General features: G+C 51.7%; 1 protein-coding gene across 4 annotated transcripts in view; it reads right to left on the bottom strand.

The window, feature by feature from the left end:
* NHS (NHS actin remodeling regulator) overlaps positions 1–12,647 on the bottom strand; it is a 356,077-nt gene that overhangs the window by 96,896 nt on the left and 246,534 nt on the right. The window contains exon 1 of one of the 4 annotated variants that reach the window (XM_058292151.1): positions 4,949–5,239. The exons of 2 other annotated variants lie outside the window; for them this stretch is intronic. In XM_058292151.1, the coding sequence (XP_058148134.1) occupies positions 4,949–4,982 (34 nt within the window). In that variant the 5' untranslated portion in view covers positions 4,983–5,239. Of the gene's footprint in view, positions 1–4,948; positions 5,240–12,647 lie in introns of those variants that run through there. One more of the 4 variants, XM_058292150.1, reaches the window with a different exon arrangement.

The raw sequence follows: 12,647 nt of genomic DNA, 5'->3' as shown, positions 1-12,647 counted from the left end.
CATGGAGGAGGGGTCCTGGGTGTTGAGGGCCAAATGCCATCCATGGCAAGCACAGCACAAAGACAAGGCGGTGAGAGGAAAGCGACTGGCTCCACTTAGAAGAATAAATCAAAACTTCCTCCTTGCTCAATGGGGGGTGGGGGTGGGGGCAAGAAAAGAGCCAAGAGAGCATCCCCGGGAGAAGGTCTCCAAAGCTGAGGAAACAGTGGCAGCTTGCTCCTTAATGGAGTCTGACCTTTGGCCTCAGATTCTGAAGCACCAGGCTGGGAGAGGATGGAGCTGAGATTCAGTCCCTTCTGCGGTTCCTGTCTGCCATTTTGGCACCCAGTGGTGGTGGCCACAGCACAGCCACGAGAATCAGCCTCCCTCAGAAGAGCGGAGGTTCTCAATATTCCCGCCAACCTGACAAGAGGCACCGTCCTAGCCAACGGGGCATTCGGCAGCAGAGAGAAGATTTTGCCTTGAACACGGACAAGGAACTTCAATCTCCATTTGCCTCTCCACACCGTGGCGTTGTGCAGGATGGAGAGAATGCGTGGAGCAGGTGACCGTTACCTGAGCTTTCTGCAGCCTGAATCTTACCTTCGCCTCCACCCTACCTTCCAGCTCCCAGACTCAGAGAAAGCCAGAATCAAACCAAAGCAATTAGGCTTAAATTTTCTGTGCACTAGCTCGATAGGTCTATAAAAGATGTTTTCTTTGGCTGTGGAGACCAGGTGAGTCTTGGGTTTTTTTTTTTTAGTTTTTGAGATCGTCAGTGCGCACTCATTCTTCTGTCTTCTGAAAAATAAAACAATATAAGGAAAAACCAAACCCACACAAATTTGTACACAGAAATCCACGCCAAACTCCATGTACCCTAACCCACTGATCCGAACAGTCAGCTCGAAAGCCTCCATATACCTCCCTCGACTTTCCCTGTCCCCCTCATCAGGGATAGCTGGCCACCGCTTCCTGCGGATGAGCTGGAGACACTGGGTCCAGGCTTTCCGGTGCTCAGGGGTCTGTATTCTCCTGAGAAGCCCCCAAGTTGAGTCTTTTTTTAAAAAAAGATTTATTTTTATTTCTCTCCCCTTCAGTCCCCCCTTTGTCTACTCTGTGTCCATTCGCTGTGTGTTCTTCTGTGACCGCTTCTATCCTTATCAGTGGCACCAGGAATCTGTGTCTCTTTTTGTTGTACCATCTTGTGTGTCAGCTCTCTGTGTGGGCGGCGCCATTCCTGGGCAGGCTGCACTTTCTTTTGCGCTGGGCGGCTCTCCTTACGGGGCGCACTCCTTGCCCATGGGGCTCCCCTACATGAGGGACACCCCTGCCTGGCAGGGCACTCCTTGTGCGCATCAGCACTGCGCATGGGCCAGCTCCACACGGGTCAAGGAGGCCCCGGGGTTTGAACTGCCGGACCTCCCATGTGGTAGGCGGCCAAGTCTGTTTCCCCCAAGTTGAGTCTTAACTAGGTCTGTACCGCCTCCTTCAAGGCCCTGCCTGTGACAATCAGTGGATTGTCCTAACCCAGCCGGGTGGCCAGGAAAGGGGCCAGGTCTGTGACGGAGCAGCTCCTATAGTCTACTGCAGAGCGTTCCACGAGAGGGAGGGAGACTGAGAAGCTTCGGAGGAATTCCTCGTGGCGAGTTTTTTGTGCCAAGTGTTTCCCTGGCTCACCTTGGTGTGCTCAAGCCAGGGGGACATTTGGCACAAGGTTGACATATTCATGTCCCACCTGCCAGTGCCTCTGGAATTCATCAGGGTAAGTGGGTCGATTCAGAAGGGACACCCACTGTCCTGGCCCTTGGCCTAAGACAGGCAAATGGAGAGCAGCTTCCCAGCCACAGTGCTTTGGCCCATATGAGAGGTGCATTAGTCTTCTTAGTATCATTTTTTATGCAGAGCTACCATGGATTGAGCATCTACTGTGTGCTCTGGGCTAGGTGCTTTGCCTGAATTCTTTCGTTCCACCCTCTTTTTGTTGTTGTTTAATCTGCAAGGTAGATATTGTTACCTCCATTTTAGAAATAAGAAAGTTGAGCTCATGGACCTTGCCCAAAGTCACACAACTGGTAAATGGCAGAGTAAGACTCCGAACCCAGATCTGGCAGACTCAAAGCCCCAGATCTGTTCACCGCACATGCTGCCTCTCTCAAACCTAACTTCTTAGAGGAGGAAAACAACAACAGTAAGCCCACGTGGTAAAACTGGGCTTAAGCCCTACTCAGAGGTGAATGAAGGCAGTGCTTTAAAAGTTTCATCCTTAAAAACAAAACGAAACAAAAAACACCGAAGCATTCCATTTCTAAAAACATAAACAAGTTTAAAATGTCAAGTAAATGAGTATAAAGGCAGAATAAAGTAATTGAAAAAAAATGGGGACCACCAATAAAATCAGTAAAACAGGTGCTGTCCTATGATGGTGGCAGTCCGCGCCTTGTTCCCTCCAAGTATGGGGTTCCTGGGGAATGAACTAAGGCACCTAAGCTGACCATGACACTGGCTTGAAAGTGTTGCCTCTGGGAAAGGGGAATTCCCAGAGATCTGGCCCTAAATAACGGTGCTTGGCATCAGCGCCTGGGCCCCTGAGTGTGTGACCAGTGCACGTCCTTCTCACACCTGCCCCAGCCACCAGGACACCCTCTCAGGCTAGTTGCGACAGCAGCCTGACTCAAGTCCCGAGCTCCACTTTTACGGAAGAGCCTAGCCCAAATGTAGCTCATTGGATGCCAGATCTAACGTTGTCGGAGGATGTCTGTGCCTTCCTCCAGCTGGGGACGATTTGTTAGGGACAAGGAGGAAAGAAAGCGGAGAGTTCTCGTTTCCCCCGAATTATTCCCACACTTAGACGGCAGTCGTCGGAAACAACCGTTCCCTGGCTTTAAATCTAGTAAATAAAACTCCCTTTGAGACTCAAGTTTGAAAGATGGTGAAGATCAGAGTAACGACATTGTTTATGTAATAAACACCCCACCCCCAACTATAACATTTTATACTAGAAAGCTGGTGCAATAAAATTTGTGTCGAGGCAAAAAGCAGTCATTTTCCTCTCCGCTTTTATTGTGCTGAAATGAAAGCTGCCAAGTCCTACTTAGAGGCATCTTTGATGAAGGGCCTGGTCTCCCCACCTGTGAGCTGTACGGGGTTGGCGGGGGTGCCATGACCTTGCTGCGATGAATGCCAAAAGGTAGCCAAGCTCAGAAGGTGCCAGCAGCTCCGAGAAAGGTGAGCACTCTGCCAAGTAGCCCTGTAACCTTCTCCCCATCCCTCCCCGGCCTGGCAGCCCCTCCCCGGCCTGGCAGCTTTGGGTCTTCACCTCTTGAAGGGAAGCTGGCTGAAGCTGTCCTAAAGACCTCCCCGTGGTTCTCCTTGAGCTGAAACTGGAAACGTCCTGCAGCCACCTAAGGGGCCTTATCTCTTTGGCTCCCCCTCCCATTAGTTCTTCAGGCTCTACCTGGCTGTTGGCAGCTCTCCCCTGGATCCACTGATCGTGAGGAAGACGTGTGTGACTGGAAGGCCTCTACTGCCTCATTCTGTTCGCTGAGTGAAACTGGGTTAGAGTGAGAGCAGAGTTCTTCCCTGAGATCAGTGATTCTTGACCTTGGCTGTACTTTGGACTCCACCTAAAGAGCTCTAAATTCATACACACACACACACACACACACACAGTGAGGCCTGGTCCCCCACCCCTGGAGATTCTGACTGAATGGATCTGGAGTATATCCTGCACATCAATTAAAAACGCCCCCAGGAATTTTAATGTGCAGCCAGGGGTGAGAAGGCCGGAGCTCTGCCTTCCCCCACGCTCTTGGCATACTAGTATACCAGGCAGAGCCGGGCATTTCATCCTAAGTACAGATAACGTTAGGGATGGTATTCATCCTAAGTGCAGATAATAGAGATACGGATTTGAACAGTTTCCTCAGCCCCCAAATTCAGAAACTGCAATGTCCTGAAAAAAAAAGTCATCGTCATGCAGCGGCACCCAGGGGAAGCAGCTTGGTCCCCAAGCAGGTTTCCTTGCTCTCCTAAAGGATCTTGGGTAACCAAGGCGGCACAAGCCACCTGGCAAAGCAGCTCAGAGGGCGCGCTCTCAGACGGCAGGAGCGCGTTGGCAGTGGTTTGGCTGATGTGTGGCTGGGAAGCTTGGCCAGGGAAGCTTGGCCGGGGATCAGTCTCCATGGAGACAGTGGGGGCAAGTACACAATAAGGCGGCTCATCTGAGGCAGAGGGAGCAGCCAGCTTCAGGGCTCCCTCTTCAGCTGACCCCCACTGCCCACCTGCTGTGTGCTCGCCCCTGTGCTGGGGGCAGTGGGGGTCACCGTCCTTGACTTGAAGGAGCCGGGAAAGGCAATGGAAGTAACCCCAAAGCCGACCCTTTTCAAATAGGGTTCAATCGTGTGGCCGACCTTCAGCCATAAAGGAATGGCGCGAAGCAGAGTTGAGAGACTAGAGAACCAAAGAAGCTGGGGCAGACCCCCGAAAGGCTTAAAGGATGACTCGAGGGCCAACTCGGGTGGAACCGAAACTAGAGGTCGGGGAAGGCGTTTGTATGGGGCCCCCTCCCCCAGTTCATGGCTGTCTGGGGGCCAGAGGGAGAGAAAGAAACTTCTCTGTCATTCCAGGACAAGGGCAAGATACTGAGGAATTCCAAGAGCCCGGGAGTGGGGGGCCAGCAGGCCGGGCCGCGCCAACCCAGGCAGGCCGTGGCCAGGGCCACCAACCCCAGGGCGCCGAAGCTGGGGAGCCGCTCAGCCCAAATGCCAAGGTCAGCCTCCCTTCCTCACATCTGATCCTGCGAAAGGGCTAACTTGCTTCGGTCAAGACCCTTCTCTTTCCCCCTCCCCAGAAGTGGGTGCCAGGGCAAGTCCCTCGCCCAAGGCCAAGCCCCTCTCCCAAGGCCGGCGCCCCCCTCCCCGCCCCCTCCCCCGTTCTCCCACCAGGAGATGCTGCAGACCCCCGATACCTGCATTCTTGGCCATGCAGCAGGCCAGGGCCATGGTGGGATTCCCGCTCTGCTCCTTAAGGACGGCCCTTTTCTCTTTTTGATCCCCAGCCCTCCCCGAGCGAGGGCCCGAGCGCGGCAAGCTGATCTGCTGAAGTCAGCAGGCAGGGCAGGGGGGTGGGAGGGCGAGCGAGGGCAACCTTCCGCCCCGGGGACGGCGGGTTTGCACACAACATCTGCGCGGCCTCCGGGCCTCCCCCCTGGAGGGGGAGATGGTCTCACCCGAGCGCCGGGCCAGCGGCTAATCCCTCCGGGGTTCACTTCAATGGCAAATCGCGACTCCTGAGCGGCCCCGGCCACGCCCTGTCTCCAGGGGGAGGGGCTCGGCGTTTCCTCCCACCCCCCCACCCCCCGCCCGAGGCTGGAAGGCGGCGGGCCCGGGGCGCCCGCGGCCTGCGCCAGCCGCACCTGGGAGCTGGTTGGAGATGCGGACGCTGCGGGCCACTGCCCCCCCCCCCCCCCCCCCCCCCGATCTGCGGCGCGCTGGGACGACTGGGCTGCTGGGGTTGGAAGCTGGACGATCGGCCCTGCCCGCCGTCTAGGCTGGGGGAAGGACTCCATTCCATTCCACCACCCCGGCGGCCCGAGGGCCCTTTCACCGTGGGCCCAGCTCGCTGCGCTGGGAAGTCGTGGTTTGGGGGGGGTGGAGGGGTGGAATTCAGCGGGTCTGCAAATATTTGCACGCCCACCTCGAGACTGGGGCGGTGGACACAACCGTAGTTTGCCCTTGGCAGGTGGCAAGGCCATGGCTGACCTCCACCACCCCCGCCGGCCCCCCACCGCCCCCAGCCCCACGTGAGAGCCTAGCAACGCCGATGACAACAGTCACGGTACAGGGCCAGAGTGCTCAGATGGCTGCACAAACATCATCCGGCCTGCAGCCTGTTCAGATCTTCCTCTCGGCGAGAAAGGGGGTGGTTTGGAGACTTGTGTGGCCTCACTCTGACGGCCTTCGCAGGGTCGCGGTGCCTGCTTCGCCTCCCACCTGATCCTGGCAAGGAAATCCACAGGCACAAGCTGGAAGGGAGGAGAGAAGGAAAGAAGGGAAATTCATGGAAGGTAGGAGAACTTTGGCTTTGCAGGCCCAAGAGAACACGAAAACAATCCACAGTGAGGTGGATGTGCTTGCTTGCCTGGTAGGTAATTGCCAGCTTCCTGCTGCTGGCTTCCGCCGCCTACATGACCTGGCTGCTCCTTTACAACATGGAGAAAGAGGGACTTAACTTCTGAAGAGGAAAGGAATGGGGCCAAGGTTCTTGGATGCATTAAGAAAGCCCCGAGTCGACAAAAGGTCTAGCTGGGACCTCGGACAAGTGACCCGACTGAAACTTCAGCCTCCCTAGCATCTGTTAGTGGCATCAAGAGAGGACATGGCTAGCTCCTAAAACACTCCTAATTGCAGCTCCTGCCTGCAGTGTCAGGGTGTCAGGGTGCTGCTTGAAGGAAGAAATCAAAGGGCTGGGGAGAAGGTGGACGGCGATTTAGCCAGGGATGCAGGCAGAGGACAGAGGAAGCAACGAGAGAGGCCGTGGGCTTTTACCGGGATTCATGGCGGGCTTTTGAAAAGAAAACCAAACTCAAATATTATTTTAAAATCTTCTTCAGAGCTCCACTCAAGCCTCGAACAACAATCACTGGTGAAAAGAACCCGACGCAGGGAAGGGTACGATGCCATTATTATATTTTCTATGAGAAGTCATAATAGTTTTTAAAAGGTTAATCTCTCTCGCAGCCCTGTTTTTTTCCCTTCCAGTGACCCCAAGCCAAAAAGGAAAAATATTTGCACTTGCTATTTAAAAACCACAGTGAATTAGCTTTTGTTGTTCATGGCAAAGCCACTGTTGAGCTGCCCAGAATCAAACCAGATGTCAGGGAAGAAAGAAGCCTCCGCATCCTGTGAACTTGCCTTTCACCTTTGCAGAAGGGCCAAGGGGAAAGCAGAGCTGGGCTGACAAAATGGAGGGAGCTCGGCGGTCAGCAGCATGGTGTGCAGTTGACGCAAAGAGCTGGTTAGCTCTTCGTGGGATTCCCTCTGGGGGACTAATCTGTGACAGTTCTGGGACTCTGGTGTACAATACCTCTTGACTTCTAGGCGTTTCCTTCCGTGGACAGCAGCACTATTCTCATAGGTGGCAGAGACCAAAGAGCAATAGAGAAAGATGAAGTGGATCAGGAGGCAGAAAAAACGCGAAAGGAAATCCGTAGAATTTGCTGAAACACGAACTGTATCAGAGGCGAGAAAAAGAAACTCTGAGAGGAGAAGGATGTATTTTCTTTTTCTTTCTGTGGCCTTCGGGGAGAATATGAGGAGTAGATTATTATTTGGTTCTGTTTTTCTCTGGCACACCACCCACCAAAACTCACAGCTTACATTAGACCAAAAAAGTTATTATGGGACCTAGTCTGTTTCTCGTTGGTTCCTCAATCTAGCAGCACAAGTAAGTAAGATGTCCTGTCTGTGCCAAGACCCTTTTTATCCACTCAGCAACCATTCGCTAAGCCCCCACTCTGGTAAGGGATTTGAGGCAAGGCCAGAAGGCCATGGAAGGCCATTCCTGCCCATGAGAAGTGCACAGCCTAATGGGAAGACGGACATGCTCATCGTTGTCATCATCATTAGCACAGTTCCCAAAAGTTACTGATGTGCCGGTGATGGCACTTTGTATACCTTATCTGATTTAATCCTGACAATAACCCTGTTTTATTAGTCCCATTTTACACATGAGCAAACCAAGGCTCAGTTTAAGTAACTTGGCGAAGGTCACACAGCTCCTAAGCCAGCGGGGATCTTGGTCTGTTCACTGATGTATCCCAGGTCCCTAGAACGGTGCCCAGAATATAGTAAGTGCTCAATAAATATTCACAGAAGGAAGAAAGCAGCTGAGGATTCAGGGAAGGGCTTTCTGGAGCACTGGAGCTGGGCTTGGAAGTATGGCCAGCATGTTGCTGAGAAGGGGCAAAAGGCACACCAGGAAGCCAGCAGGAAAATGAACAAGTGCACATCTAGGGAAACAAAATGTTTTACAAAGTAGTAAAAATGAGTAAAGGGCATAGTGGTTATGGGTGGGATGCTCAAGTCAGAGGCATTTGGGTCCTTCTGTGGCTCTGCTGCCCATAGGTTGTGTGAACATAGCCAAGTCACTCAATCTCTTTGTGCTTCATTTTCCCAATCTGCAAAATGGGGATAAGAATATTACCTACTGTGGCAAAAACAGTTAATTTCCCACCTGATCTTCCATTCTCGCCTCTTTCAAATGGATAAAATTTCATTTTTTTTAAAAACTGGGGCCATTGCTACACAACTGAAAGACTGCACGTCCAGGCCTCCCTTGCAGCCAGGGGTAGCTATCTGGTCAACGAAATAAAAGCACAACAGTGGTGTGAGATTTCTAGAAAGCCTCCTTAGAAGACAAGGGGTATGCTCCTACTTCCATCCTGCTGCTGGGGCCAATGATGTGATGAGTGGCACTCCAGCAGCCATCTTGGGATGGTAGAACCAAGACCCGGAAGGAGACTTGGGCCCCCATTACCACTGAGTCCTATAAGAGCCCTAGACTTCTTTTAGCTGACACAGAAATAAAATTCCATTTGTTTAAAGTCTTTGGAAATCCCAACAAATAAATTTACCTCAGAGCATTGCTGGGAGGATTAAATAAGATAATACAGATCAGGTCATTAGTGCCGGGCCTTACACACACACCAAAAAAAACCCTCATACAAAGATTAGCAATCATGTTTCATTGCTCTTCTTGCCACTGCCATCACCATTATCATTACAAAATCTGGAATACTCCCTTATTCTGCATTAGGCTGGACCTTCATCCAGTGACTGAACTAAACGATTTGCTTAAAATCCCTAGGATGGTGTCCTTCACGCGGCCTATTCGTTAATGTTCCTGTCACAGGGTTTCTTCTGATAACTGAGAAACATGTTTCCCTCTGCATTTCATCTCCAAATCATCCCCACAGCCACTGGTACTGAAGGTCTGGGCCTGTGATTGGAAGGGGGTTGGTAGATTAACACTTCTGGGCGTGGAGACTAGAGAGCATTAATTAAGTCCTAAATCCATCAAAATGTGTCCCTTTTGGAAAGCTCCATGCTAACTCAATGCCTCAAAAGTCTCCTTTTTCCCAACTAGGCATCTCAGGACGCACACACTCAATATTCAAAGACGGGTTTGCGTCAAAAGGTCTGAGAGTCAGGATGGTATGCAGGAACTTGCAGCTATCTCCCAAGAGCTGTGGATCCTTCAACTGAAATCTCTGGTCCTTTGTGTCTTTGACAGATGATGTTTGCTTCAGAACTTGATCAACATATGTTTTCTAAAGGCTCTCAGGAAGGAAATACAGACAAGCCACTAGAATTAGTGGTTCCCATTGCTCAAAGGACTGGCTGCAGTCAAAGCACCAAGGACCCACTTAGAAAAAGTACAGAATCTCAGCCCCCACCCTAGACCCAGTGAAGGAGACTCTTAGGAGGTGGGACCTGGGAATCTGTATTATTAAAGCTGCCCAAGTGATTCTGTTGTGCAGCCAGACTTGGGGACTGTTCTCGAATGCCCCCTGCAACTCTGTTATAGGTTGGTTTACTGGAAGCAAACTCTAGGATGGGGCTTTTTGTTCAAGTGAGGCATGGGGAGTGTGTGTGAGGCATGGTAGGGGCAGGAGGGAGGCAGGACATGGCAGGGGAAGGGCTGAGAAGCAAGAATGTGGCTTCAGCTGGAGATCTGATTCAGTCTGATCCTACAGGGAGCGCCTCTGGAGTACAAATTGCACAGCAGAGCTGGTCTCGCCTTGAGGCAAGAGGGTTGGCAGGGTTTGCATTTGGCCGAGGGCACTTCTTGGGGAAAGGTGCAGCTGTAGTCTTTAGCAGCCAGCACTCAAAGCAGCTGGAGGAGGGGTGCACCAGCTGGTAGTGGAGACACGGGCAGGGCCCCAGCAGCAGCCGCTAGAAACTCCAGCCTGCTGGGTTGTAGTGGAGCCTGCCCCAGTATTTTGTGGCCTGGCTCTCCAACTGGGGCCTTTTGCTGACTTGGCCTGAAGGCTTTCAGGATCCTTTTCAGTGACCAAGGCCGCTGAGCTGGTGCACCAGATTACCATGGCACCTGCTGGGGTTATCACTGGCATGCTAAGTTGTGCCAGGATTTGGCCCCAAATCAGCGTCCCTTCTCACGAGGTCCAGCCATATGCACTCATCTGCTCCATAACCAGTGACCGAGAGACTCCAGCTGCCTGGCAATCCATTCCCAATCTCTTCTCCCTTGAAAAATCGACATGCAGACCACTGGCTTCCTTTGGCTTCTTCTTGATGACTCCTAAATAGGTCAAATCACTTGGGAGGGGGACCAGAAGCTAATTTCTTATTCACCACTGACCTGTTTTATTCCTCTGGCATTTCAGGAAAAAGTTGGGTAAAAGCCTTTTCTCCCTGGTTTGCCAGAGTCCCCATGCCCTGGAGCTAAATTTTCAGCCTGAGCCACTGTGATTTATTCAGCGCTACTGCTATTTGTCAGTGGAGAGCTGCCCAAACATGCTAGATGTCCATCTGCTGGATTCCTGTACATATGTGAACATGAGTGGAAAATTAAAGGCCAGCAGGCCTGGGCCTGGAACCGACTTGTCCCACAGCTGCTCTGGGCCCCACCAAAGAAGCAGTCCTCCCCACATTGCCAAGGAGTGCAGAGGGTCTATGATAAAGCACACCCCAGTTCCCTTTCGGGCAGGTGCTTTCCATCAAGGGATTCAAGCCAAGTAGAGTTCACGTAGCTAAAGAAGCCAGGCCAAGCTCCAATACCCCCACAGAATCCCAGAGCTATTCAGTCTCTGCTCTCATCAAGGAAGTGCTGCCATTTTGGTTTCTTCCATCAGAGCAGAGACCTGGGAAAGGAAACAGAAAAGGGAGTGAGGGGTGAGGAGTGGTGAAGAAAGAGACCAATATGGTTTGCTTTGTTGGATTCACTCAAAGCCAGGAGGAAGCTCGGTGCTTCCAACCAGTCAGAGTCTGCAGCTAGAAAGAATGAAAAAACCCAGGTCTGGCCTGACTGTCGCTCCAGAAGCTGCTCTGTGGCAGTGCTGTTTATTTAATTGCTGTATGTCAGTCCTCTCCTCCTCCTCCAACCCAGGTTTCATTGCATTGTTTTGAGACACTTAATTGTTGTTCTTCCCTTTTTTTTATACACTGAGAAAGATCTGCAGATGAGTCTGCAGGGCAGTCTGGCCCGAACACAAGCACAGATGTTGCAGGTCTTCTGAGAGGTCTCCTCACTCCTCCCACTAAATCCGAAGCTACCACCTAACCACAGTTTCCTTCCGGCAGTGATACAAATTGACATTTTATCCACTCACCAAATATTTATTTACCACCTCCTATTAAGTGCTTTATGTGTCCTTTTTCAATTAATCTTCCCTTACTCGTAATTTTTACCAACTCATAGGAGGTAGTACTCTGACCTCCATTATACAGCTCAGAAAACTGAGATGCAGAGGCGGAATCACTTGCCCAAGGCAGAAGGCATGGGATGAATGGTAACGCGTGGGTCTCACCACTAGGCTGGCTTAGCCCGTGGTAAAGATTAGGAATCCCATTATCTTGCCTCAGAGAGCATACAGTCACCATCTCCCATCACCCACATCGCAAGGTCAAGTCTGCAGACAAGGAGGCAGGACCAGGCCTGACATCCCAGCAACTGGACGCACATGCCTGCCATTTGCTTCGCTGGGTGTTTCAGGACGACCATGCACGTGCGGGTGGCGCTGTGTGTGAGTGTGAGTCCACGGGTGTGTGCAGGCATGTGTGGCCCTGTAGAACTTCTTATGCAACCCTCTCCCTTGAGCCTGGACAAGGGGCTCCAATTCATAACAGAAACGTGATCCTAACCGCCCCGCCTTGCATGGCTCCCCAGTGCTGCTTCCGCAAACTGGGATGGGAAAGGCACTAATATACCCTTTTAGCAAGGCCGGGAATCTTCACCCTGGCCCTGAGCACCCCTCGGGACTAGAACCTTCTGCTCAGAGTGGACCCCAGTTTTGGCAAGAACAATGACCTGGATCACCTCAGAGAGTCCAAAGGCGAACTCACACCAAGGCAGACATTTTGGGAGAAGGAATGGGAGTCTGTTGAACCTCAAGGAGGGCCCATGAGCTCCCAGTTGGGGGCTTTCGCCCTCTATGCGGGTATTTCTTTTTTCTTTCCCCACACTCCTAGCCTTACTGATGCAGGAATTTTAATCCCACGCACCTTACTCTGACCCTTTCTTCACACCAAAGTGAAAACAACTGATAATGGCTTGCTACCCTTTCCTAGGGTGTTAGTATTTTAGTGGGAATTAAGCCAGATGCTAAAGGAATGAACATGGAATGGTGGAACTAGAAGCATCAGCCAGCAGATGGGGAAGGATTTGGGCATGGAGGAGGAGGAGGAACCATGGCGCTTTCTATAGTTCCCCACCTAGCTAGCTCTTCACTGAAGATTTCATGAGGACACTAACAAAAGCCTTTTTTTTACCAGAGAGGAGAACAAACATTCAAATGGTCTTAAGAGCAAGACCATTCAGGGACTGTGTTAAATGACCTGCAGGGTTCCTAGTAGTTCTATAACTCTATGATTTAGTTTTTGACAACCATTGACTCTGGCATCCTTTAGTGTGAGTGCTGAAGACAA

This window comes from Dasypus novemcinctus, chromosome X, assembly GCF_030445035.2.
Source record: "Dasypus novemcinctus isolate mDasNov1 chromosome X, mDasNov1.1.hap2, whole genome shotgun sequence".
In the NCBI taxonomy this organism is placed as follows: Eukaryota; Metazoa; Chordata; class Mammalia; order Cingulata; family Dasypodidae; genus Dasypus; species Dasypus novemcinctus.
Note: the sequence above shows the minus strand (reverse complement) of the source record. Positions and strands in the feature narration are given on the sequence as shown.